The sequence below is a fragment of the Dipteris shenzhenensis genome, chromosome 5 (assembly GCF_047967505.1).
Source record: "Dipteris shenzhenensis isolate YYH24624 ecotype China chromosome 5, Dip_SZ_1.0, whole genome shotgun sequence".
Classification (NCBI taxonomy): Eukaryota; Viridiplantae; Streptophyta; class Polypodiopsida; order Gleicheniales; family Dipteridaceae; genus Dipteris; species Dipteris shenzhenensis.
In genome coordinates, this window is record NC_141600.1 from 49,983,643 (window position 1) to 50,006,381 (window position 22,739).

At 42.2% G+C, this 22,739-nt stretch overlaps 1 protein-coding gene across 2 annotated transcripts in view; it reads right to left on the reverse strand.

Moving 5' to 3' along the window:
* The window catches only part of PMP (putative type 1 membrane protein), a 38,260-nt gene extending 17,013 nt beyond the window's left edge, over positions 1 to 21,247 (reverse strand). Inside the window, exons 1-11 of one of the 2 annotated variants that reach the window (XM_087374984.1) lie at positions 21,116 to 21,247; positions 20,876 to 21,015; positions 20,667 to 20,747; positions 20,454 to 20,549; positions 20,286 to 20,364; positions 20,079 to 20,156; positions 19,909 to 19,991; positions 19,718 to 19,822; positions 19,488 to 19,619; positions 19,214 to 19,319; positions 18,936 to 19,126 (exon numbers count right to left, since the gene is read on the reverse strand). In XM_087374984.1, the coding sequence (XP_087231110.1) occupies positions 18,936 to 19,126; positions 19,214 to 19,319; positions 19,488 to 19,619; positions 19,718 to 19,822; positions 19,909 to 19,991; positions 20,079 to 20,156; positions 20,286 to 20,364; positions 20,454 to 20,549; positions 20,667 to 20,747; positions 20,876 to 20,965 (1,041 nt within the window). In that variant the 5' untranslated portion in view covers positions 20,966 to 21,015; positions 21,116 to 21,247. Of the gene's footprint in view, positions 1 to 18,935; positions 19,127 to 19,213; positions 19,320 to 19,487; positions 19,620 to 19,713; positions 19,823 to 19,908; positions 19,992 to 20,078; positions 20,157 to 20,285; positions 20,365 to 20,453; positions 20,550 to 20,666; positions 20,748 to 20,875; positions 21,016 to 21,115 lie in introns of both variants that reach the window. The other variant, XM_087374985.1, reaches the window with a different exon arrangement.
* Positions 21,248 to 22,739: the final 1,492 nt, after the last annotated feature.

A 22,739-nucleotide genomic window follows, 5' to 3' on the forward strand; every position in this document is an offset into this window, starting at 1 on the left:
TGTCTTCTCAACACAAACAAAGCGGGAGTCGGATAAGTACCACCACCTCTACAACACTTGAAGTTTGCTGTAAAATAAACCTTCTTTTTTGAAATTACAGCAAGACATTTTCTCTCTTGTATTACTAAAAGCAAAGAATGGAAGGGGAAGGGACATATAACAATGGACTTATTCCTTTTCCTCCATTACCCCAAGTAGAGAGAGAAAGAACACCTTCACCCCCTCTTGAAGAGGATGGATTAGGTGAGAGTTATACACATCTTGAGTATGATAACCCACAAATAGATTTACAGCAGTCTCTCCTTCAAGAACCTCCTGATAGGGAGTTCTCCTTTCGTAATGAAAGAAGAAATGAGACAAGCCAAGAACAAGGTGATGAGTTCACGCCTTCAACTCAAAACCCAATACACATGGATTCTAATCCAAGTGCAAGAGGAAGAGAGGAGACTCCTGTTGATAAGCTGGTTTTCCAGCTTAGCAATATGATTGAGCAGTCCATTATGACAAGATTAGGGACTAAGAGGACTTTAAACTTCGGGAATGAAGAGTTGAGTAACCCTTCTAAGAGGTCCAAATTCCAACCGCGAGAGCGAATTGAGTTCCCCAAATATGATGGGGCAAGGGAGGCTGACAAAATCCTCAATTGGATTCGTCATTTTGAGCTATACTTTGCCCATCAAGACAAGACCGAGCAAGAGAACCTTGCTCTTGCCACATTGCATCTGCAGAAGGATGCTCTAATGTGGTGGTCCTTGTCACAAACAGGAAAAGAGCCTATTCATGAATGGGCTAAATTTGTGGAGCAACTGAAAACCACTTTCATGCCACCGAGGCATGAAGAGAACCTAACCTTTCGTTGGGAGAGGTTTAGGCAGTTCGATAATGAGAGTAATGCAGATTTTACAGCCAGATTTTGGAAACTCTCTAGAGTTACCTGAAAAGAGTGAGGAAGATAGGAGAAAGAAGTATTTAGCAGCTTTAAGCCCAAAAGTAAGGTACGAGGTTGAAATGTTTAGCCCGACCACGCTTAAGGACCTCACTAAGCTGGCTAAAATAGCCGAGAGAAAATTGAATCCTCGTAAGCCCTTCAATAAGGAGTATGGGTCATAATCTAAGACCAATAATATACCCACTTTTAGGAAACCAAACCGGTTTAAGAATAATAAAGGGAAGGGTAAAGCTCTTGTAAGGAATGTGAACAGCCAATCACGTCCTGGATGGGTGCCATTTCCTTCTATGACTGACGAAGAGAAGAGGAAGTTGATTAAGGAAGGAAAATGTTTCGGTTGTAAGAAACATAAGCCAGGGCACATATGGCACAAGTGTCCCGTTCTCTTGGCTAAGATTGCCAAGACGAATTCAATAAAAGGGAAAGCCAAGGCATCCAAGCAGGAGGGTGAGGCTTCTACCTTGTCACCCTCGAAATCTACTGTGACTATTGAGCCAATAGTGAATGCTGTCCATTCAGCCAATACCTTTGGGTCTCATGATCTTTTTAAGGTGTATGGATTCGTGAATGGACAGAGAATAGTGGTTCTCCTAGATGATAGATGTAATTATGACTTAGTAAGTGATAGATTGGCAAAATTACTCCATCTTAAACCAGAACCTATAAAAAACATGTCGCTTTCAGGAGCTTTTAGGGGACACAATGAAGAAGACACATCCATAGTACGAAATATTCCTTTTCGTATACAAAAATATAGAGATCGAAGGGATTTTCTAGTAGCTCCTTTACAAGACGTTGACATGATTCTAGGTAAACCATGGCGGTATGATTTTAACCCTGCTATTCATCCTCATACTCATCATTGTTGCTTTGTACATAAGGATGAAAACATAAGGATCGTAGGGGATCGGGACGTGTATACAATTCCATTGATTACTCCTACCCAAGCGAAAAGATTGGTAAAAAGAGGGGTAGATTGTAATCTTGTGTATATACGGGATTCACGAGATCTTCATATCTCAAAAGAAGATCGGAAGAGAAATGAGTTCCTTAGAGCTTATGAGGATCGATTTTCAAGAGATGACTCATTCGAATTGCCTATGGAGAGAGAAGATGATCATGCCATAGACTTAGAGCCAGGAGCTTCTCCTCCATGTAGAGCCCCATATAGGATGAACAGGATAGAAATGGAGGAGGTAGAAAAACAAATTGAAGATCTGTTGCAATTCTCCATTTGGAGCACCTGTATTATTGGTTTAGAAGAAGGATGAATCATATCGTATGTGTATAGATTACCGTGCTTTGAATAAACTTACGATTAAGAACCGGTATCCGATTGCAAGAGTGGATGATTTATTGGATATGCTTAAAGGTGCTAAAGTTTTTAGCAAATTGGATTTGAAATCTGGTTATCATCAACTTCGTATGAAAGCTGGGGATGAACATAAGACTGCTTTTCGCACTCTCACTGGACATTATGAGTTTTTGGTCATGCCTTTTGGCCTAACTAATGCTCCAGCCACTTTTAGTAGGTTGATGAGAAGGGTTTTGCGACCCTACTTGAGAAAATTTGTCATAGTATTTTTTTATGACATTTTAGTGTTCAGCCAGAATGAGGAAGAGCATAAGGATCACCTTGCTAAGGTGATGGAGCTCCTAAGGAAGGATCGATTGTTCCTAAATACCAAGAAGAGTGAGTTCTTCAAGACAGAAATAGAGTATTTGGGACACATTGTGTCTGCCGAGGAAATTCGGGTTGACCCTAAAAAGGTCAAGGCCATAATTGAATGGCCAATACCCAAAAACATACATGAGCTGAGATCCTTCCTAGGGATGTGTAGTTATTATCGCAGATTCATTAAGAATTTTGCACGTCTTGCTTCCCCACTAACAGATTTGTTGAAGAAGCATTCCTTGTATGAGTGGGGAGAGGTTCACCAAGTAGCTTTTGAGGAGCTTAAGAGAACATTGGTGACTGCACCAGTGTTAACACTTCCGGACAAGCACAAAGAGTTCTTTGTTGTATGTACGGATGCAAGTGGTACCTCGATTGGGGCAGTGTTGATGCAAGGAGGACATCCCATTACTTATGAGAGTAGAAAACTTCAAGGGGCTGAATTGAAATATATCACGTATGAGAAGGAGTTATTGGCAGTCATTCATGCTCTAAAGTTATGGAAGCATTATTTATATGGTTCTGCTTTCAAGATTAAGACTGACCATCAAAGTATCAAGCACTTGTTCTATCAACCCATTGTCTCTTCAAGGCAAATCAAATGGGCTGAATATATTCAATCCTTTGGGCAACCAAACATCGAACATCAGCCAGGAAAGGAGAATTTAGTAGCTGATGCTTTGAGTAGACGGCCCCAAGTTAATCACGTTTCTGTGATTAAGGAGAAATCATTAGGAGCAGTGGTTGAAGCTTATCCTTTAGATGAGGACTTCGCTGACATTTATGGGAAGATTCAACGTAATGAGGTCGGGGATTTAGAGACTTATTCCATCGTGGAGAGATACTTATTTTTGGGGCGTGCCATATGTGTACCCAAAACATTTCGGTATCTAGTCATGAGTGAGTTACATGCGAGTCCATATTCTGGACATAGAGGCATTAGAGGGACCATTGACAATATTGAGAGATACTTCCATTGGCCTAAACTTCGCAAAGAAGTTTCGACCTTTGTTCAACAATGTGATGTATGTCAGCGCATTAAATCTGACACAAGTAAGACTGCTGGTCTTTTGCAGCCTTTGCCTATTCCTTCGGAAAGGTGGGAACACATTACAATGGATTTTGTGTCTGGTTTCCCCAAGGTTGATCAGTTTGAGCAGATTTTCACTGTTATAGATAGGCTGAGTAAACAAGCTCATTTTATTCCCTGTAAAAAAGAGTTGTCTGCTCCTGAAACAGCAAGGTTATTCATTAGGGAAATCTTCAGGTTACATGGGTTACCAAAATCCATTGTATCCGATAATGATGGCCGTTTCATTAGCAACTTTTGGACAGCTCTATTAGAGAATCTCGGAACCAAACTGAAATTTACTACAGCCTTCTATCCTCAAGGAGATGGACAAAGTGAGAATGCCAATCAAACCATAACTACTTTACTTCGAGCTTATATCCATGACCAACCTAGAAGGTGGCCAGAGTTCTTACCCATGTTAGAGTTTGCTTATAATAACACTGTACATACTTCCACCAAGAAAGCCCCATTTGAAATCATCTATGGGCAATGTTTACCCACTCCAATAACACACTTGGGGGAGCGAATTTTTGCTGCTGACCAGTTTGCTGAGCATATGTCACAGGTTATTGAGCAGGTAAAAGAACATATTAAGAAGGCCCAGGTTCAACAATCCAAGGCAGCCAATAAAAAAAGAAAAGAAGTTTATTACAAGGAGGATGATTGGGTTTTATTGAAGATTGATAAAAGAAAAATCAAGTCAGTGAGAGGAAGTACCAAACATGTCAAGCTAGCACCGAAGTTTTATGGTCCATTTCAGATTTCAGCAGCTTTATATCCAGAAGAAAAATCCAGAGCGTATGAGCTGAAGTTACCAGCCCACTGGCGTATGAAGAACATCTTTCATGTGAGCAATTTGAAGAGATACCATGGCGATACTTCTGCGTTTTTGGATACTCAGCATCAAGAAGAACCTGAACTTGAAGATGGGACTGAAGTTCTTACTCCGGAACAGATCGTGTACCATAAAGAGAAGAGTACTCGTGGAAAGAAGAGATATATGTATTTACTGAAGTTTAAAAACCAGCCAGCTAGTGATGCACAATGGATGGAAGAAGAGTTCTTTACAGATTTTCCACAGATACTCGCAGATTACAAAGAGGCGATGCAATGGCAGAAGTAACAAGAGAAAGTGCACATAAGAGGAAGAGACAAGCAATAATCCAGAAGAGGACTTCTGCTCATTCAAGCAGGAGGGAGTGTCATGACAAGAGAAATGATTATTTAGTTAATTAATAGTCATTAGAACTTTATTATTGTTAGGCGCCAATTTGATGGTGCGGTTATATGTTTGTATTTATGATCGATCAAGCGGTGTAAATAGTACCGCCAAAACTATGTAACATTGGCCAATGATTAATAATAAAGATGTGCACACACGTGTCTAGGTCCTAGGGGCAATAGGAAAGGGAAAGGGTGCATTAGAGTGCGTTGTTCACCCTTGCTAGAGTAAATTTCAGTTTGGTTTCGAGATTCTCTAATAGGGCTGTCCAAAAGTTGCTAATGAAACGGCCATCATTATCGGATACAATGGATTTTGGTAACCCATGTAACCTGAAGATTTCCCTAATGAATAACCTTGCTGTTTCAGGAGCAGACAACTCTTTTTTACAGGGAATAAAATGAGCTTGTTTACTCAGCCTATCTATAGGAAACCCGACACAAAATCCATTGTAATGTGTTCCCACCTTTCCGAAGGAATAGGCAAAGGCTGCAAAAGACCAGCAGTCTTACTTGTGTCAGATTTAATGCGCTGCCATATGTCACATTGTTGAACAAAGGTCGAAACTTCTTTGCAAAGTTTAGGCCAATGGAAGTATCTCTCAATATTGTCAATGGTCCCTCTAATGCCTCTATGTCCAGAATATGGACTCGCATGTAACTCGCTCATGACTAGATACTGAAATGTTTTGGGTACACATATGGCACGTCCCAAAAATAAGTATCCATCCACGATGGAATAAGCCTCTAAATCCCCGACCTCATTACGCCGAATCTTCCCATAAATGTCAGCGAAGTCCTCATCTAAACGATAAGCTTCAACCATTGCTCCTAATGATTTCTCCTTAATCACAGAAACGTGATTAACTTGGGGCCGTCTACTCAAAGCATCAGCTACTAAATTCTCCTTTCCTGGCTGATGTTCGATATTTGGTTGCCCAAAGGATTGAATATATTCAGCCCATTTGATTTGCCTTGAAGAGACAATGGGTTGAGAAAACAAGTGCTTGATACTTTGATGGTCAGTCTTAATCTTGAAAGCAGAACCATATAAATAATGCTTCCATAACTTTAGAGCATGAATGACTGCCAATAACTCCTTCTCATACGTGATATATTTCAATTCAGCCCCTTGAAGTTTTCTACTCTCATAAGCAATGGGATGTCCTCCTTGCATCAACACTGCTCCAATCGAGGTACCACTTGCATCCGTACATACAACAAAGAACTCTTTGTCCATGTCCGGAAGTGTTAACACTGGTGCAGTCACCAATGTTCTCTTAAGCTCCTCAAAAGCTACTTGGTGAACCTCTCCCCACTCATACAAGGAATGCTTCTTCAACAAATCTGTTAGTGGGAAAGCAAGACGTGCAAAATTTTTAATGAATCTGCGATAATAACTACACATCCCTAGGAAGGATCTCAGCTCATGTATGTTTTTGGGTATTGGCCATTCAATTATGGCCTTGACCTTTTTAGGATCAACCCGAATTTCCTCGGCAGACGCAATGTGTCCCAAATACTCTATTTCTGTCTTGAAGAACTCACTCTTCTTGGTATTTAGGAACAATCGATCCTTCCTTAGGAGCTCCATCACCTTAGCAAGGTGATCCTTATGCTCTTCCTCATTATGGCTGAACACTAAAATGTCATCAAAAAAGACTATGACAAATTTTCCCAAGTAGGGTCGCAAAACCCTTCTCATCAGCCTACTAAAAGTGGCTGGAGCATTAGTTAGGCCAAAAGGCATGACCAAAAACTCATAATGTCCAGTGAGAGTGCGAAAATCAGTCTTATGTTCATCCCCAGCTTTCATACGAAGTTGATGATAACCAGATTTCAAATCCAATTTGCTAAAAACTTTAGCACCTTTAAGCATATCCAATAAATCATCCACTCTTGCAATCGGATACCGGTTCTTAATCGTAAGTTTATTCAAAGCACGGTAATCTATACACATACGATATGATTCATCCTTCTTCTAAACCAATAATACAGGTGCTCCAAATGGAGAACTGCTTGGTCGAATCAGGCCTTTTTGCAACAGATCTTCAATTTGTTTTTCTACCTCCTCCATTTCTATCATGTTCATCCTATATGGGGCTCTACATGGAGGAGAAGCTCCTGGCTCTAAGTCTATGGCATGATCATCTTCTCTCTCCATAGGCAATTCGAATGAGTCATCTCTTGAAAATCGATCCTCATAAGCTCTAAGGAACTCATTTCTCTTCCGATCTTCTTTTGAAATATGAAGATCTCGTGAATCCCGTATATACACAAGATTACAATCTACCCCTCTTTTAACCAATCTTTTCGCTTGGGTAGGAGTAATCAATGGAATTGTATACACGTCCCGATCCGCTACGATCCTTATGTTTTCATCCTTATGTACAAAGCAACAATGATGAGTATGAGGATGAATAGCAGGGTTTAAATCATACCGCCATGGTTTACCTAGAATCATGTCAACGTCTTGTAAAGGGGCTACTAGAAAATCCCTTCGATCTCTATATTTTTGTATACGAAAAGGAATATTCCGTACTATGGATGTGTCTTCTTCATTGTGTCCCCTAAAAGCTCCTGAAAGCGACATGTTTTTTATAGGTTTTGGTTTAAGATGGAGTAATTTTGCCAATCTATCACTTACTAAGTCATAATTACATCCATCATCTAGGACAACCACTATTCTCTGTCCATTCACGAATCCATACACCTTAAAAAGATCATGAGGCCCAAAGGTATTGGCTGAATGGACAGCATTCACTATTGGCTCAATAGTCACAGTAGATTTCGAGGGTGACAAGGTAGAAGCCTCACCCTCCTGCTTGGATGCCTTGGCTTTCCCTTTTACTGAATTCGTCTTGGCAATCTTAGCCAAGAGAACGGGACACTTGTGCCATACGTGCCCTGGCTTATGTTTCTTACACCCGAAACATTTTCCTTTCTTAATCAACTTCCTCTTCTCTTCGCCAATCATAGAAGGAAATGGCACCCATCCAGGATGTGATTGGCTGTTCGCATTCCTTACAAGAGCTTTACCCTTCCCTTTATTATTCTTAAACCGGTTTGGTTTCCTAAAAGTGGGTATATTATTGGTCTTAGATGATGACCCATACTCCTTATTGAAGGGTTTGGTTTACGAGGATTCAATTTTCTCTCGACTATTTCAGCCAGTACAACCAGCAATACAACCCGTATTCGACGAGGGGTGATACAACAGCTATGGCTTATACAATCCAAACTGACGAAACAGCTTTGACTGTATTTCCACGACTGAAATTAACTCTCCAAAAGCTCTCCCTCTCTCTCTCTCTCTGAACATACACTAGGGCCCAGGACAAATTGTCGGGCTGGACCCCCCCGAAGGTCTTTATTCATTTCAGAAAATCTGTTACAAAAGTTCAGCATGAAGCTGTCTCGTAAGTCTCTCTCCCTTTTACGTGAAAAGAAATCCTTCTTTACAAGGGCTTCAAACCCCATTCAAATTGGCAACATGCCACTTGTCTACAATCTAGACTAACTCTTATTACAAGCCACTTAGGGCCATTCTGGAGTCTTCAAAGCTCTCGGTCACACGAACCGCTTCCTAGGTGCTTGTCAGGCTCCCATTTCGCTTAGGAAAAATAATCCTTGCCAGTACCTGCAACAATTAATTAAAGCGCACCACCATGGTACCCATTAATTGTTAGCGCTTTGCATGCAAATAACACACTGTGGACTAATCCTAGTCACGGTGGGCGTCCCCACTGAACACATGTGCACATCTAAACAAATATATATACAAATAAATATATATATATTCTCTGGTTGACCGAAGTCAACACTCCCTGACCGTAGTCAGGTTTACTTGACTAGAGTCAAGTATCTTTGACCGTAGTCAATCCTTTGACCATTAAAATAACTCTTTGACCGTAATTAATACATATAAAACTCTTTAATTATGATCAAATAAATGGTCAACTGTACTTTGACTTAGGATATTTACATTGTGGTGACATCCCCTCGGCTTCTATTCAGTTGACCTCAACTGAAAAGCTTCCTTGTAAACATCCAAAAGCTGTGGATGATCGGATAACATGTCTTCGTCCATCCACTTGGCATCTAATGCCGTATAATTCTTGAATTTTACAAGATACCTGTAAAATTCCTTACCCTGAGGGCCTTTACGTACAGTATGGTACACAATTTGCTCTGGCTGAAGGACTTCCTCCAGCTCATCCACTTCTGGTGGATCTTCTGATCGTGGTTCTGTAGGCTCTGGTCCCTGAAATTTCTTTAGAAGACTCACATGGAATGCATTGTGAATCCTCCAATGCTCTGGCAATGCTAATCTGTATGCAACTTCATTTATTCTCTCTGTAACCCTGAAAGGGCCATAATATCTGGGAGATAACTTTGCATACACTTTCTGTTTGCCTTTAAACTTGTGGAGCCTAGCTTTTTCAAACCTCAAAAGTATCCAATCCCCTTCCTTGAGATCAAGCTGTCTCCTATGTTTATCTGCAGCCCTTTTATGCTTCTCTTGAGACCTTTCAATTGCTGTCCGGACTTGGCTGTAAGCTGTCTGGAGGTCTCTTACAAACTGATCAGCTGCAAATATTTCATCTTTAGTCCTCAATATAGGTGGCAAAATCACCTTCCCATATATGACTTCAAAAGGGGCTTTCCCTGTAGAGCTATGTACTGTATTATTGTAAGCAAACTCTACTAAGGGTAGGTACTTTTCCCAGTCTGAACTCTGGTCACCCACGTAGCATTTCAGCATATCCAAAATGGTAGAATTTGCTACTTCACTTTGACCATCTGTCTGGGGATGGAAAGAAGAAGAAAAATTCAGATTCGTCCCCATGTTATCAAATAAAGCTCTCCAGAATAGACTGGTCATTCTGGGATCTCGATCACTAACAATGGACTTAGGCATACCATGATGTTTAAAGATCTGTGCCATGAACAGCTTAGCCATATGATCTGCCTTTATGGTTTTGCGAACCGGAATGAAATGAGCTTGCTTGCTGAATCTATCAATGATAGTCCAAATCCCATCATTCCCTGACTTTGATCTCGGCAAATCAAAAATAAAGTCCATTGTAATATTTTCCCATGGTGCCTGAGGCACGGGTAGAGGCATAAGTAGGCCAGGTGCCTTCTGTCTATCATACTTCATTTTCTGACACGTAAGGCATTCAGTAACAAACTGATGTATATCTTTCCGCATTCCTGGCCAAAAGAAATACCTCTCTAGTGCTAGAGTTGTTGCTGTAATTCCTCTGTGTCCAGCATAGGGAGGTGCATGGCATTCCCCCAAAATCTTTTTCCTCATCTCCTGGGTGATGCATAGGCAATCATCTTTCATTAAATACCCATCTTTCAGGGAATAGTGACTGGTAGATTGTCCTTCTTGCATCTGCTGTAAAATTTCACCAAAATCAGAATCATGAGCATATTGTTCCCTCATTGCTTCCAGGTCCTGATGATAAGCAATAGTCACATTATTGACCTGGGGTCTTCGGGACAAGGCATCTGCGACTCTGTTCCGAATTCCTGGGGTATGGACAATCTGAAAATGATACATTGACAGCATGTTTGCCCATTTCATATGCTTCTCTGAAAGCTTGGTCTGAGTCAAAAAGTATTTCAGACTTTGGTGATCTGTTTTGACAGTAAAATCTGCACCCAAAAGATAATGTTTCCATGTATGGATAGCATGAATTACAGCCAATAACTCTTTCTCATAGATTCCTAAATATCTTTCCGCATCCCGAAGTCGTCTGCTTTCATAGGCTACTACATGACCATTCTGATGCAATGCAGCCCCAACACATTCTCCACAAGCATCGCAATCCACATCAAAAGACTGATACAGATCCGGAACTACCAGAATAGGCTCTGTAGTCAACTTTTCCTTGAGTGTATTGAATGCTTTCTTCTGTGATAATCCCCATGTGAAGGCTGCATTTTTCTTAGTGAGGTCATGTAATGGAGCTGCGATATCAGCAAAATGTCTGATAAACCTTCTGTAGTAAGAACACAAGCCTAAAAAGCTTCGAACTTCATGCACAGTTTTCAGCTCTGGCCATTCCTGAATGGCACGGATCTTCGCTGGATCCATTTGTATCCCATTCTTGGATATTATATGCCCCAGATAGTGGATTTCTTCCAGGAAGAATTCACTTTTCTTGCTGTTTGCATAGAGCTGATGATTTCTCAGCTCTTGAAACACTATAGCAAGATGTTCTCTGTGCTCTTCCTCTGTCTTAGAGAAAACTAAGATATCATCAAAGAAAGTACCCGTAAAATGCCTGTACTTCCGGAAGATGCGATCCATCATTCTATTGAATGTGGCTGGAGCATTTGTCAATCCAAAAGGCATCACTAAGTATTCATACAACCCGAATGTTGTGCGGAATGCTGTCTTATGCACATCCTGAGGCTGTATCCTCACTTGGTGGTAGCCACTCTTCAAGTCTATCCTGCTGAAAACTGAAGCTCCATTTAACTGATCCAGGACATCATCAATACGCGGAATAGGGAATCTATTTTTGATGGTCATTTTGTTCAGTGCGCGATAATCGACGCACATACGGAATGAACCATCTTTCTTCTGTACTAACAGTACAGGGGAACAAAAAGGAGACGAGCTGGGCTGAATCAAGCCTTTGGACAGCAAGTCCTGTACCTGAGCCATAATCTCCTCTCTCTGAGTCGCACTGACTCTATAAGGGGGTCTGTTTGGTGGCTCACTACCAGGCATTAATTCTATCTGATGATCTTCTGGTCTCTCTGGGGGTAACTCCCCTGGTAAAACATCAGAAAAGCAATCTTTAAAGTTTACCAAAAACTGAAACTTATCTTTGTCTGCATCATTCATTTCAGCATGCGTATCATTCTCTTTTTCTTTTACAAAAACCATGTACGCAGAAATTGCAGACTTTATTGCTTTACCGCATGAAACATCAGATACAATGGGGATAGTGTCCCCTTTATTCCTGGCAATTACACGCTGATTTTTCCCCCTATGTACAAATTCCAGCACTCTTTCAGGAAGAGTCAACTTCACTGCCTTGCGGTGAAACCAAGGCATCCCCAAAACTACATCATAATGTTTCAGTGGAGAGATGAAGAAGTCTTCCTGATCCACATAACTCTGAATATGAAGACGGAGCTTCCCTATCAAGGGAGTAACTGGCACAGGATTCCCACAAAACATTTGATCGGCATCCAAAGCCCTGCCTAGCTCTTCCGTCTTTATTCCCAGCCTCAGGGCTAGATCCTCTGATATGAAATTATCAGTAGCCCCTGGATCAAATAAAATCAGCGCTTGCTGGTCTCTAACTTTGCCCCATGATAGCAGCAATTCTCGTTCTTCTGGGTTCAAAGCATGACCCAGTATATCAGGAATACCCCCCGCCGTTGGCTTTTGCGGTCCCCGTGGCTTCTCTGCCTCTTTTCCCTTCGATGATGAAGGCTTTTCTGGGCACTGGGCAGCCACATGCCCCTCTTTACCGCACCTGAAGCATTTCCCATCTCTACGGAATTCTGCTATCTGTTCAGGGGTAAATAGAGATTTGCCCTTATAGGTCTTCGAGAACTGAGTACCCCTCGGCTTCTGAGGCTGAAACCCTTTCTTTTCAGCCTTAGGGGACTCTTTCTTTTCTGATTTTTGAAAATCAGTTTTCTTTTTATCAGCACGTCCTGCATGCAAGGATGGCACTGTAGATGGATCTTGTAGCGGCACAAGACTCGCTACTGAGGCTGAATGCATAAGATCTTGAATATTCTTTGCCCCCAAAGCATTTACTACTGCCTGAATTCTTGGAGTGAGACCTGCTCTGTACTTCCTCATCTGGGTACCTTTGGAGATCTTTTTGAACGGTGCAACCTGCAAATAAGCATCCCAAAACTTTTGGTTGTACCCATCCACTGTATCTCCTGCATCCATGTGCAAGCTGTCCCAGTCTTGAAGAACATGGTCTCTAAACTGTTTAGGCATGAACTGCTGGTAGAAGGCTTTCTTGAAGCCCTTCCACTTTCTTGGGGCTGATCCATCTGTGGTCAGTGCACTCCACCATGCACTAGCCGTTGCTGTTAAATGTAGGCTGACCATTCTTAACTTGGAGGATTCTGAAAATTTCTCAGTACCGAATGCAGCATCAAACTGTCTGATAAACTGCAATGCTTTGTCTGTATGACCATACTGTCCATTGTAGGTCATAAACTTAACAGATTTTCCTCCCTCTTTAAATTCCCTGGTCGCTTTGGAAGATTTTCTCTTCCCAGACTTCTCGTGTTTCCTTCTTTTCCTGGATGGTTTATCTGATAAGGAAGAAGAAGACATAGAAGTTGAACTCGAGGTAGACGGTGATGGACTAGGAGATCGGTGATGACGCCTCGATCTCTTTTTACTATGGGACCGTCTCCTATGAGATCTATGAGATCTCTCTCTCTCAGACTGTACACGAGAGTGTGCCTCTGGCATTGGCACGTCATATACTGGATTAGGCATAGCCTCTGCTGGAAACAAATGCTGAGCCCTGGGATCCCTTTTAAGATTTTCCAGTTCTTGTATACGAGTGCGTACCATTTGTTCAAATTCTTGTTGAGATTGTGGCACATTCCTCTGTCTTGGATGCACATCCCTATCTTGAGAATCCCACTGGATAGGTGATTGATCCATATTCTGAGATCTGCAGATTTTTTTTTTTTCTCACACTGTGCAAGTAACTAATGCACACTACCTTTGCTTTTCCAACAGAGAAGGTACCTCAACAAGAGGTGTTTTGCATTCACAATCTAGGCCAGTACGGGCTGTCAGTTCAAGGCATGTACCCACACAACTGCCAAAGCATCATCAACTATGTTGCCCTTTTCTGGCTGCTGCAGATGGCCTCAAAAGGCATCTGTTTTTCCCTCTTTTTACTGCTCAAAGGCATGCATACTCCTTTTTCTGCAAATCTCTGTTTTCTCTGCTTTTCTCTGGTTTTCTGCTACTTTTCTGACAGTAAAAGTCTGACAGGCAGGAGAAAATTGATAGCCAAAACTGTCTCTGCAACTGTCTTTTTTTTTTTTTTTTTTTTTTTTTGGAAAGAACAGTAACCAGATGGAGTGACTGCTAGTTAGTCTAACCAGACTAACTGGTTCTGGTTACACCAACCAAACTGATCTGGTTAGGCCAGATTAACTGGACCAAAGTTGAACTAACTAGACACTGGTTCAACTAACCAGAGTTAATTGACTGCAGTTGACTTAACCAGGGTTTCACTAACCACAGGTCAACCAACCAGGGTTTAACTGTACCAGGGTTAACTTAACCACTGGTCTGCCAGGCTGGCTGCCACGTCAGCATCTTGCAAGACCTCTGCCACGTGTCCTGCACCACGTGTCCCGCGCCACATCAGCTCTGAGCTGGATGCCACGTGTACTGCCACGTCATCAGCCTGCACATGCTGCCACGTCAGCACCCACGCGTGCCTGCCACGTCAGCTCTGTGTATGCCACGTGTCTGCCTAGGTGGCACCCTGGCCACGTCAGCTCAGCCAAAGGTTTCAAACCTTGGCTAGGCAGGAATCATCGCGCGTCGCGCCTGCGCCTTGTTGATCGATCTAAGCCTTCACGAATATGCGCTGAAGGTCTTCGTCGACAGCTCTGTTAGACAGCGGAATAACTCACGTTGTCCGTCCATCGGATATTCACGGGACCCCAAATAGTGGCGCAACAGAGGCGTACACATTCATCACAAACTCGGAATCCCCCATCGCGAAGGCGTGTCCACACCTTCATGCTTTGCTTGAAATTCGATGCACAGAGGTCAGTCCCTGTAATCCGTTCATCGATGTCTGGTCTTGCCCCGTCCAATTTGAAGCCCCAAGCCTGCCAACTGCCACCTCTCTGGGCAACGCCATCCTTTCTTCGGGGCAACGTTGGATCTTCTCTCTCGTGCTGAATCGTCACAACCTGAGAAGGTTATGAACCTTCGCTCTGATACCAATACAACCAGCAATACAACCCGTATTCGACGAGGGGTGATACAACAGCTATGGCTTATACAATCCAAACTGACGAAACAGCTTTGACTGTATTTCCACGACTGAAATTAACTCTCCAAAAGCTCTCCCTCTCTCTCTCTCTCTGAACATACACTAGGGCCCAGGACAAATTGTCGGGCTGGACCCCCCCGAAGGTCTTTATTCATTTCAGAAAATCTGTTACAAAAGTTCAGCATGAAGCTGTCTCGTAAGTCTCTCTCCCTTTTACGTGAAAAGAAATCCTTCTTTACAAGGGCTTCAAACCCCATTCAAATTGGCAACATGCCACTTGTCTACAATCTAGACTAACTCTTATTACAAGCCACTTAGGGCCATTCTGGAGTCTTCAAAGCTCTCGGTCACACGAACCGCTTCCTAGGTGCTTGTCAGGCTCCCATTTCGCTTAGGAAAAATAATCCTTGCCAGTACCTGCAACAATTAATTAAAGCGCACCACCATGGTACCCATTAATTGTTAGCGCTTTGCATGCAAATAACACACTGTGGACTAATCCTAGTCACGGTGGGCGTCCCCACTGAACACATGTGCACATCTAAACAAATATATATACAAATAAATATATATATATTCTCTGGTTGACCGAAGTCAACACTCCCTGACCGTAGTCAGGTTTACTTGACTAGAGTCAAGTATCTTTGACCGTAGTCAATCCTTTGACCATTAAAATAACTCTTTGACCGTAATTAACACATATAAAACTCTTTAATTATGATCAAATAAATGGTCAACTGTACTTTGACTTAGGATATTTACATTGTGGTGACAGCCAGCTTAGTGAGGTCCTTAAGCGTGGTCGGGTTAAACATTTCAACCTCGTACCTTACTTTTGGGCTTAAAGCTGCTAAATACTTCTTTCTCCTATCTTCCTCACTCTTTTCAGGTAACTCTAGAGAGAGTTTCCAAAATCTGGCTGTTAAAATTTGCATTACTCTCATTATCGAACTGCCTAAACCTCTCCCAACGAAAGGTTAGGTTCTCTTCATGCCTCGGTGGCATGAAAGTGGCTTTCAGTTGCTCAAATTTAGCCCATTCATGAATAGGCTCTTTTCCTGTTTGTGACAAGAACCACCACATTAGAGCATCCTTCTGCAGATGCAATGTGGCAAGAGCAAGCTTCTCTTGCTCGGTCTTGTCTTGATGGGCAAAGTATAGCTCAAAATGACGAATCCAATTGAGGATTTTGTCAGCCTCCCTTGCCCCATCATATTTAGGGAACTCAATTCTCTCTCGCGGTTGGAATTTGGACCTCTTAGAAGGGTTACTCAACTCTTCATCGCCGAAGTTTAAAGTCCTCTTAGTCCCTAATCTTGTCATAATGAACTGCTCAATCATATTGCTAAGCTGGAAAACCAGCTTATCAACAGGAGTCTCCTCTCTTCCTCTTGCACTTGGATTATAATCCATGTGTATTGGGTTTTGAGTTGAAGGCGTGAACTCAGCCCCTTGTTCTTGGTTGGTATCATTTCTTCTTTCATTACGAAAGGAGAACTCCCTATCAAGAGGTTCTTGACAGAGAGACTGCTGTAAATCTATTTGTGGGTTATAATACTCAAGATGTGTATAACTCTCACATAATCCATCCTCTTCAAGAGGGGGTGAAGGTGTTCTTTCTCTCTCTCCTTGGGGTAATGGAGGAAAAGGAATAAGTTCATTATTATATGTCCCTTCCCCTTCCATTCTTTCCTTTTAGTAATACAAGAGAGAAAATGTCTTGCTGTAATTTCAAAAAAAAAGGTTTATTTTACAGCAAACTTCAAGTGTTGTAGAGTTGGTGGTACTTATCCGACTCCCGCTTCGTTTGTGTTGAGAAGACACTTAAAATGACCTCCTTTCCCTTCTCTTTCAAGCTTTTCTTCTTGTATTTCTGCTCTAAACTGGTACGCTCCATTTGGGCTACTTGTTTTGAGCGGATTGGAGCTCTAGATACCGTTACAGGGGGTACTTGATGGGTGGATCACTCCCTTAAAATCTTATTCCGATCCGACTTCCCGTTGGGTAGAACGGGGATCCCTTTTTCTCACGGTTTAAGGGTACATTCACATGGGAACCGTTGAAGGCCAGAATTTTTCAGAAAAATCCCTTGTCTCAGAACCTCGAGATCGGTCAATCGTGATCCTTTTCCGCAACCTCTCTCGCGACTTCCGTCGTTCGCAACTGTCGCCCTCTTCTCGTCCCACTCGTGGATCATCGCCGCTCTGATACCAAATGTGAAGATCCACACTTTTCAAAAATGCAAATGTGTGCAATGCATGCAGAATTTGAATGCCGATTGGCCCTCCAATGGGGAAGAGCGCCCTCGTGAGAGTACTTGTTTCTTTTTCGACCTACATGCAAGGTGGGAAAGAGATGACAGATGAATGCAATGTGGTAGAAAGAATGCTACGTGAGATTTTCAATAAAAGGGTGATACCCTTTCATTAATGTCCCTTGAGATCACTCAAGTTCCATCTTCCCATTTACACCTACCCTTAGCCTATGACCCATGCACCTACCATTCAATGCACTCTAATGCACCCTTTCCCTTTCCTATTGCCCCTAGGACCTCGACACGTGTGTGCACATCTTTATTACTAATCATTGGCCAATGTTACATAGTTTTGGCGGTACTATTTACACCGCTTGATCGATCATAAATACAAACATATAACCGCACCATCCAATTGGCGCCTAACAATAATAAAGTTCTAATGACTATTAATTAACTAAATAATCATTTCTCGTCATGACAGTTGATTCACACTAGGTGAGATACGTCACTCAGGTAAGGCGTAAATTAACTAGGATTAGTTCCATTCCCTAAATGAGGATTTATTCCTGGGCTTTTCGCTGGAAGTTAGTAGCTGGTCATTTCATGGCCTAGGACCAGTTTTGTTCATCCCCAGCAAAGCAGCCTTTGATGGCAACCAAGTTTATACAGAACAGGATATGGTGGCCCAACTTGTTAGTAGCTTCCACAATTGATGAGTAGTCTCCAATTTCGGAGCAGGGTTCTGCAGACCTGAACTCTGTTCCAACTTCAGCAAAAGGGGATATGACATGTCATGGGCATGCTCCAGCACATGGCAATGCTACCTAGCTGGCACAGGCAGCTATGAGCAGCCACAGGGAGCCAAAAGCACAACAGCAGGCCACATGGCAGCCACATCATCAATGCCTGCAACAGATACAGCCAAAGCCGGGGTTGCCAAGCATCTGGCAGTCAGCAAAGGTGTCAGAAGCAGGCGCAGCAGTCAAAACAGCAAAACAGGGCAGTCGAGTGCCAAATCAGCAGGTCGGCACATGCAGCAGCAAAGGTCCATGCCCCAGCAGGGTGGGGCCCAGTTCAGGTCAGGGCAGACATCCAGGTTGGCCCACATCATGGTCAGCCTCCCTCTTTGGTTGGCAGCCAGCAGGGGGAGCTTTCAGCCTATAAAAGGCCCCTCCTCCCTCTTTTCTATTCATCTGCAGCCTGCAGCATCAGCCTCATCAGCAGCAACCTCTATAGCCATCTCCCAGTGCCAGCCCTTGTAACATCACAAGTCTTTCAGACACAACCCGCCATAGCCTCTTGAAGGCAGCCCAAATCCAGCCCCTTCGTTGAGGAATAGACCATGTATGAGCAGCCTCTTTAATGAGGGCGCATTACAGTTGTAATATATTGGACCTTTGGTTATTTCTGAGGCCACCTTGAATGAAATAGTAGTTAGCAGTCTTATGTATGTGATGATGAATCTTACATACGGATACATGGATCATCTCTGATTTCCATTAGCACTAATGCCTACACACACACAAGACAGCACTCATGCCTACACACACACAAGACAGCACGGGCAGCCTTGAGACAGAAGAAAATAGGTCTCAGACCTGTTACACACACACACACACAGTTTATAGTCGTTACTGAAAGAACAGGTGTGAGCTTATGTGGCTTCAACCTAAATGCTAAAATTGCCATTAAAACATTGCACAAAGCTGAATCATTCATATACTTACCCCTATTATTGATGCAATAATCAACAGTATAGCAGTGAAATACGCGATTACGGTTTCAGATAACACTTCGGCCACAGCTGCTGTCAGAGTATCGTCAGATGTTTCCAACAGTCGTAGCCGAGAAGATCCTGTATCAGTCTTCATATCTATAATATCTTGGTCTGCACCCACAATAACTCCAACCAGATGACCTGCAAGTGACCAGTTCTTTTTCTTCAAGCGAAGCTCACCAATAAAATTAGGAATAAGCTTGCATGAAAACATTTGACTCTGCTAACCATTGTATGCAGTGTCCATGTAGCTGAACATTTTTACAGCCATGTAACCAAGCAAGTCCGATGCCTGTTCAGCACTGATGCTACTTTCGGGGTCCTTGTAAAATGTCTGTTACCATTAAAAATTCACCTTAGACATTCCAACAATACAATTACAAAAGAAAACCGTAGCAAACAGAACTCTAGCTACTTTTTAGTATTTATATCAGGCAATCCAACCTAAAGCTCAAAAGGATCAAAAAGATGAGAACCAAAGGTGATGCACGACCAACCATACCTCTGTAGCTGCCAATTCACCCAAGAGCATCCCTCGCCGCAGACTTTTATAACAATAATTTAGAGCAGCACCTGCCTCTTTGAGGCTTTGGAAGAGCGAAACAAGTCCCAAAGCAAGCATCTGATCTGCTTTCTACAAAGTGTCACGGAAAGAACCAAACTATAAGCTCTTCCTGCTGAGTGACAACATTCATTTCTGAACGGAAAGGGGAGAAAATGAACTGAACTTGCCTTTGAAAGGTCAAGAGTAACCACGACACCACTTGGGAGAGGGACCATCAGCATCCCCTTTGATAGTCCCTTTCTATTTTGATAGGACCCTCCTACAAAATATGACTGCAGAAACAAGTAATATGTAAACCGATACTGAAACGAGGAATAACTAAGCCAGAGGAATCCCAAGAGAGATCATGATTTCTTACCAGCTCTTGTAGTTGCCTTTCAATATCCGCTGATTCTAACTCCCCCTCCAGAGATGTATTAAGTAACGTCAGCCCCACATTCTCTGTTTACCATGGAAGTGAGACGGGGTACAAGGTAAAGTAATCTGCATTCAGTGGCACAAGATGTCTGAAAGAGAATAATATTGCACCTGGAACAGTGAATATTGCTTTTCTGCTGTCTAGTGCAAGTTCACGATTCCCAGCTGGAATGTTTTCAAGCTCCCCCCCTTCATCGATAAGCAAAAGACAAAGAAGTTAATAATTGATCACTCGCATTTCAAAGTTATGTCTCCCACCATGAAAGAAGCAAGAACACAACAGATTCACTGGTAGTACAAATCAATACTGCAATCTACCTGTTTTGATCTGCTTAAGAGTCAACATCAGAACTGCATGAGGTCTAAGGAACGGATCAGGACTAAGTAGGTCATCCAACTACAGAAAAAACAAGATTGATAAGTAAGCCATCTTTTCACAACCCTGGTATCTCCATCCTTATTGATGCATCTATGAACTGAGCAAACCTTAGTAGCGGACTCCTGGTTTATAGATGATGGGGGAGTCAAACCAAGGAGCACTGCGACCGCAGCTGAAACATCTTCATTGGAAAATGGACGTCCCTGGAACGTAGAAAAAAGATAAATTCCATCGACGTTCAAATATGACAACAACAAAATAACCGAAACGTGATCCACGCAAGACACGAAAGAAGTCCCTAAAGTGCAAGAGTGTAAAACCTGTGCCATATCATAAGAGGCACTTCGGAGGTACGTCCCAGGTCTGCCCTCCAAAAAGGTCACAGAGCCCACATTGATAGCCTGGAACCCATGACCAAAATTGAATTATCAACATTCCGGTCTCGGCAACTAAGAAAGGAGTCACCTTGAGTAATCAAAAAGGAGACATGTTAAAGAAAACAGAGAATAACATGTTAAGAAGCAGTCACCCTGACGAAAGAGTTCGCCCAATAGCTATGGAGAAGAATGAAGAGGGCGCAGGCATGCAAAGGCAGCAAATTGAAGCCTCTGGAAGTCATGTCCTCGGATGTGGTGAGATGTGACGATGAAAAAGCAGGAAGATGATAACCTATGTAAGGATACCAATTCAGTGAGAGCGCAAAGGAAAAAGGGAAATGATCGAAATTGCGAAAACAAAGGCAAGATGAACGAGTAGAAGCAAATCGTACCAGAGAATTTTGAAAGAGCTATGGCGAACAACAGATCGACCAATGAAGCGATCCGGTCTCAGACACTTTTTCCCAAACACACACATATCTTAATCCTCATTTAATCCAGGATTTAATGGCTTAACACAACACACTACCATCCCTGGACAACCTAACCTCGGGTTTGATTCCCCCCCCCCGAATGCTATGTCCTCCGCTTTTTCAAGTCACAACAAACTCCCGTCCGTTTGCGGATTCGCAAGAGCCGCATGAAGTTGTATTATTATATCATAGTTGCCGCCCTATGATTTCGCCCAACAGAGCTTCTCCAAGGGTTAAAGTGTCAGACCTCGACCTCAAGGGCCTAGGTTCGAATCCTCTATGGGCTGATGATTGGTGGACTTCTGCTGGACACTATCTGGCAAGGCATATTGAGGCTTCCCGACTTTCCTTTCCCCCGAGGAGGATGACTGCCAACTCTCTTTTTTATGCATGGCGAGCAAATGCGTGTGAAAGCATGAAGCATGGAACATGAGGCAGGCACAAGATTGTGAAATGTTGTAGTCCGACAGATGTAAGGAAATTTGAATTAATGAATAATAAATTGAGATTGATTTTCGAATCAAGAAAGGCATTGCAATATAATAGATCAAGGCACATGGGCATGGCTTAAACACATACAAAAGAGTTGACTATACAAATATATCATTTGAGGTAGATGAGACCACTATAAGGATTGACTAACACAGCTATGGCAAGATATTGTCCATGAAGATAAGTTGTTTGTCCCCTCCTTGAAACCTCTACTATAGACTCAAGGGAGACAATTACATGTAGAATGGTTGAGGTAATGTGGAGCATGTTAATGTGGTCCAACCCACCACCATCCACGTTTTCCTAAGTTCCTTTCTTGCCCTTAGATAAGATTGTTGATAGAGTGTTTAGACCTATTTCACCTTAAGAATAATATGTCTTTGTGCAATAACCATTCTAATTTGACATAATGCCAAACTCAAAGCAATACCCACTTGTTCCTCTAACCTTTCTACTTGATTATAGAATTAGTCGAGGGGGGTAAGAAGCAAAGAGTGACTAGCTAAAGTTTTACTAATCTAGAAGATGACTCATCCTTTGAATAGGATTCCATTTCAAATTTTAGTAAGTCAATCCATTTTCCACTATTAAGCATACCAATATTCAAAGAGGAAGCCATAAAGTCTTATATGCTCCAATCTCAAATTACTTGCCTAATTGGATAGCAATAGTTTTCATTTTCTTTTGATATATTAAAAAGAAGACATAGAATACATACTAAAGAAAACTTTGGAACTCTATGTTTAGACAATGCGTAATTTTTCTTAGCAAAAGTTTTTTTTTCAAAAGCCTCAGAAAAACAAAACATGCTAAAAGAAATTGTCCATCACAAATAATAACTGAATTTTGAATCAACAAGTGTACATCCAAGTCCGTCAAAAGTATTTGAGATTGCAAGTGCCAACAACAAGTTGACTCCTAAAATAAATATCACATTCAAAGATAAAAGTTATCTCAGGAATAATCAATTGGTCATAAGACTTATCTTCCCCCTATTCTTAAACCTACAGCATCAATCATGGGATAAACCTATCCCAATGCTTTGCACAAG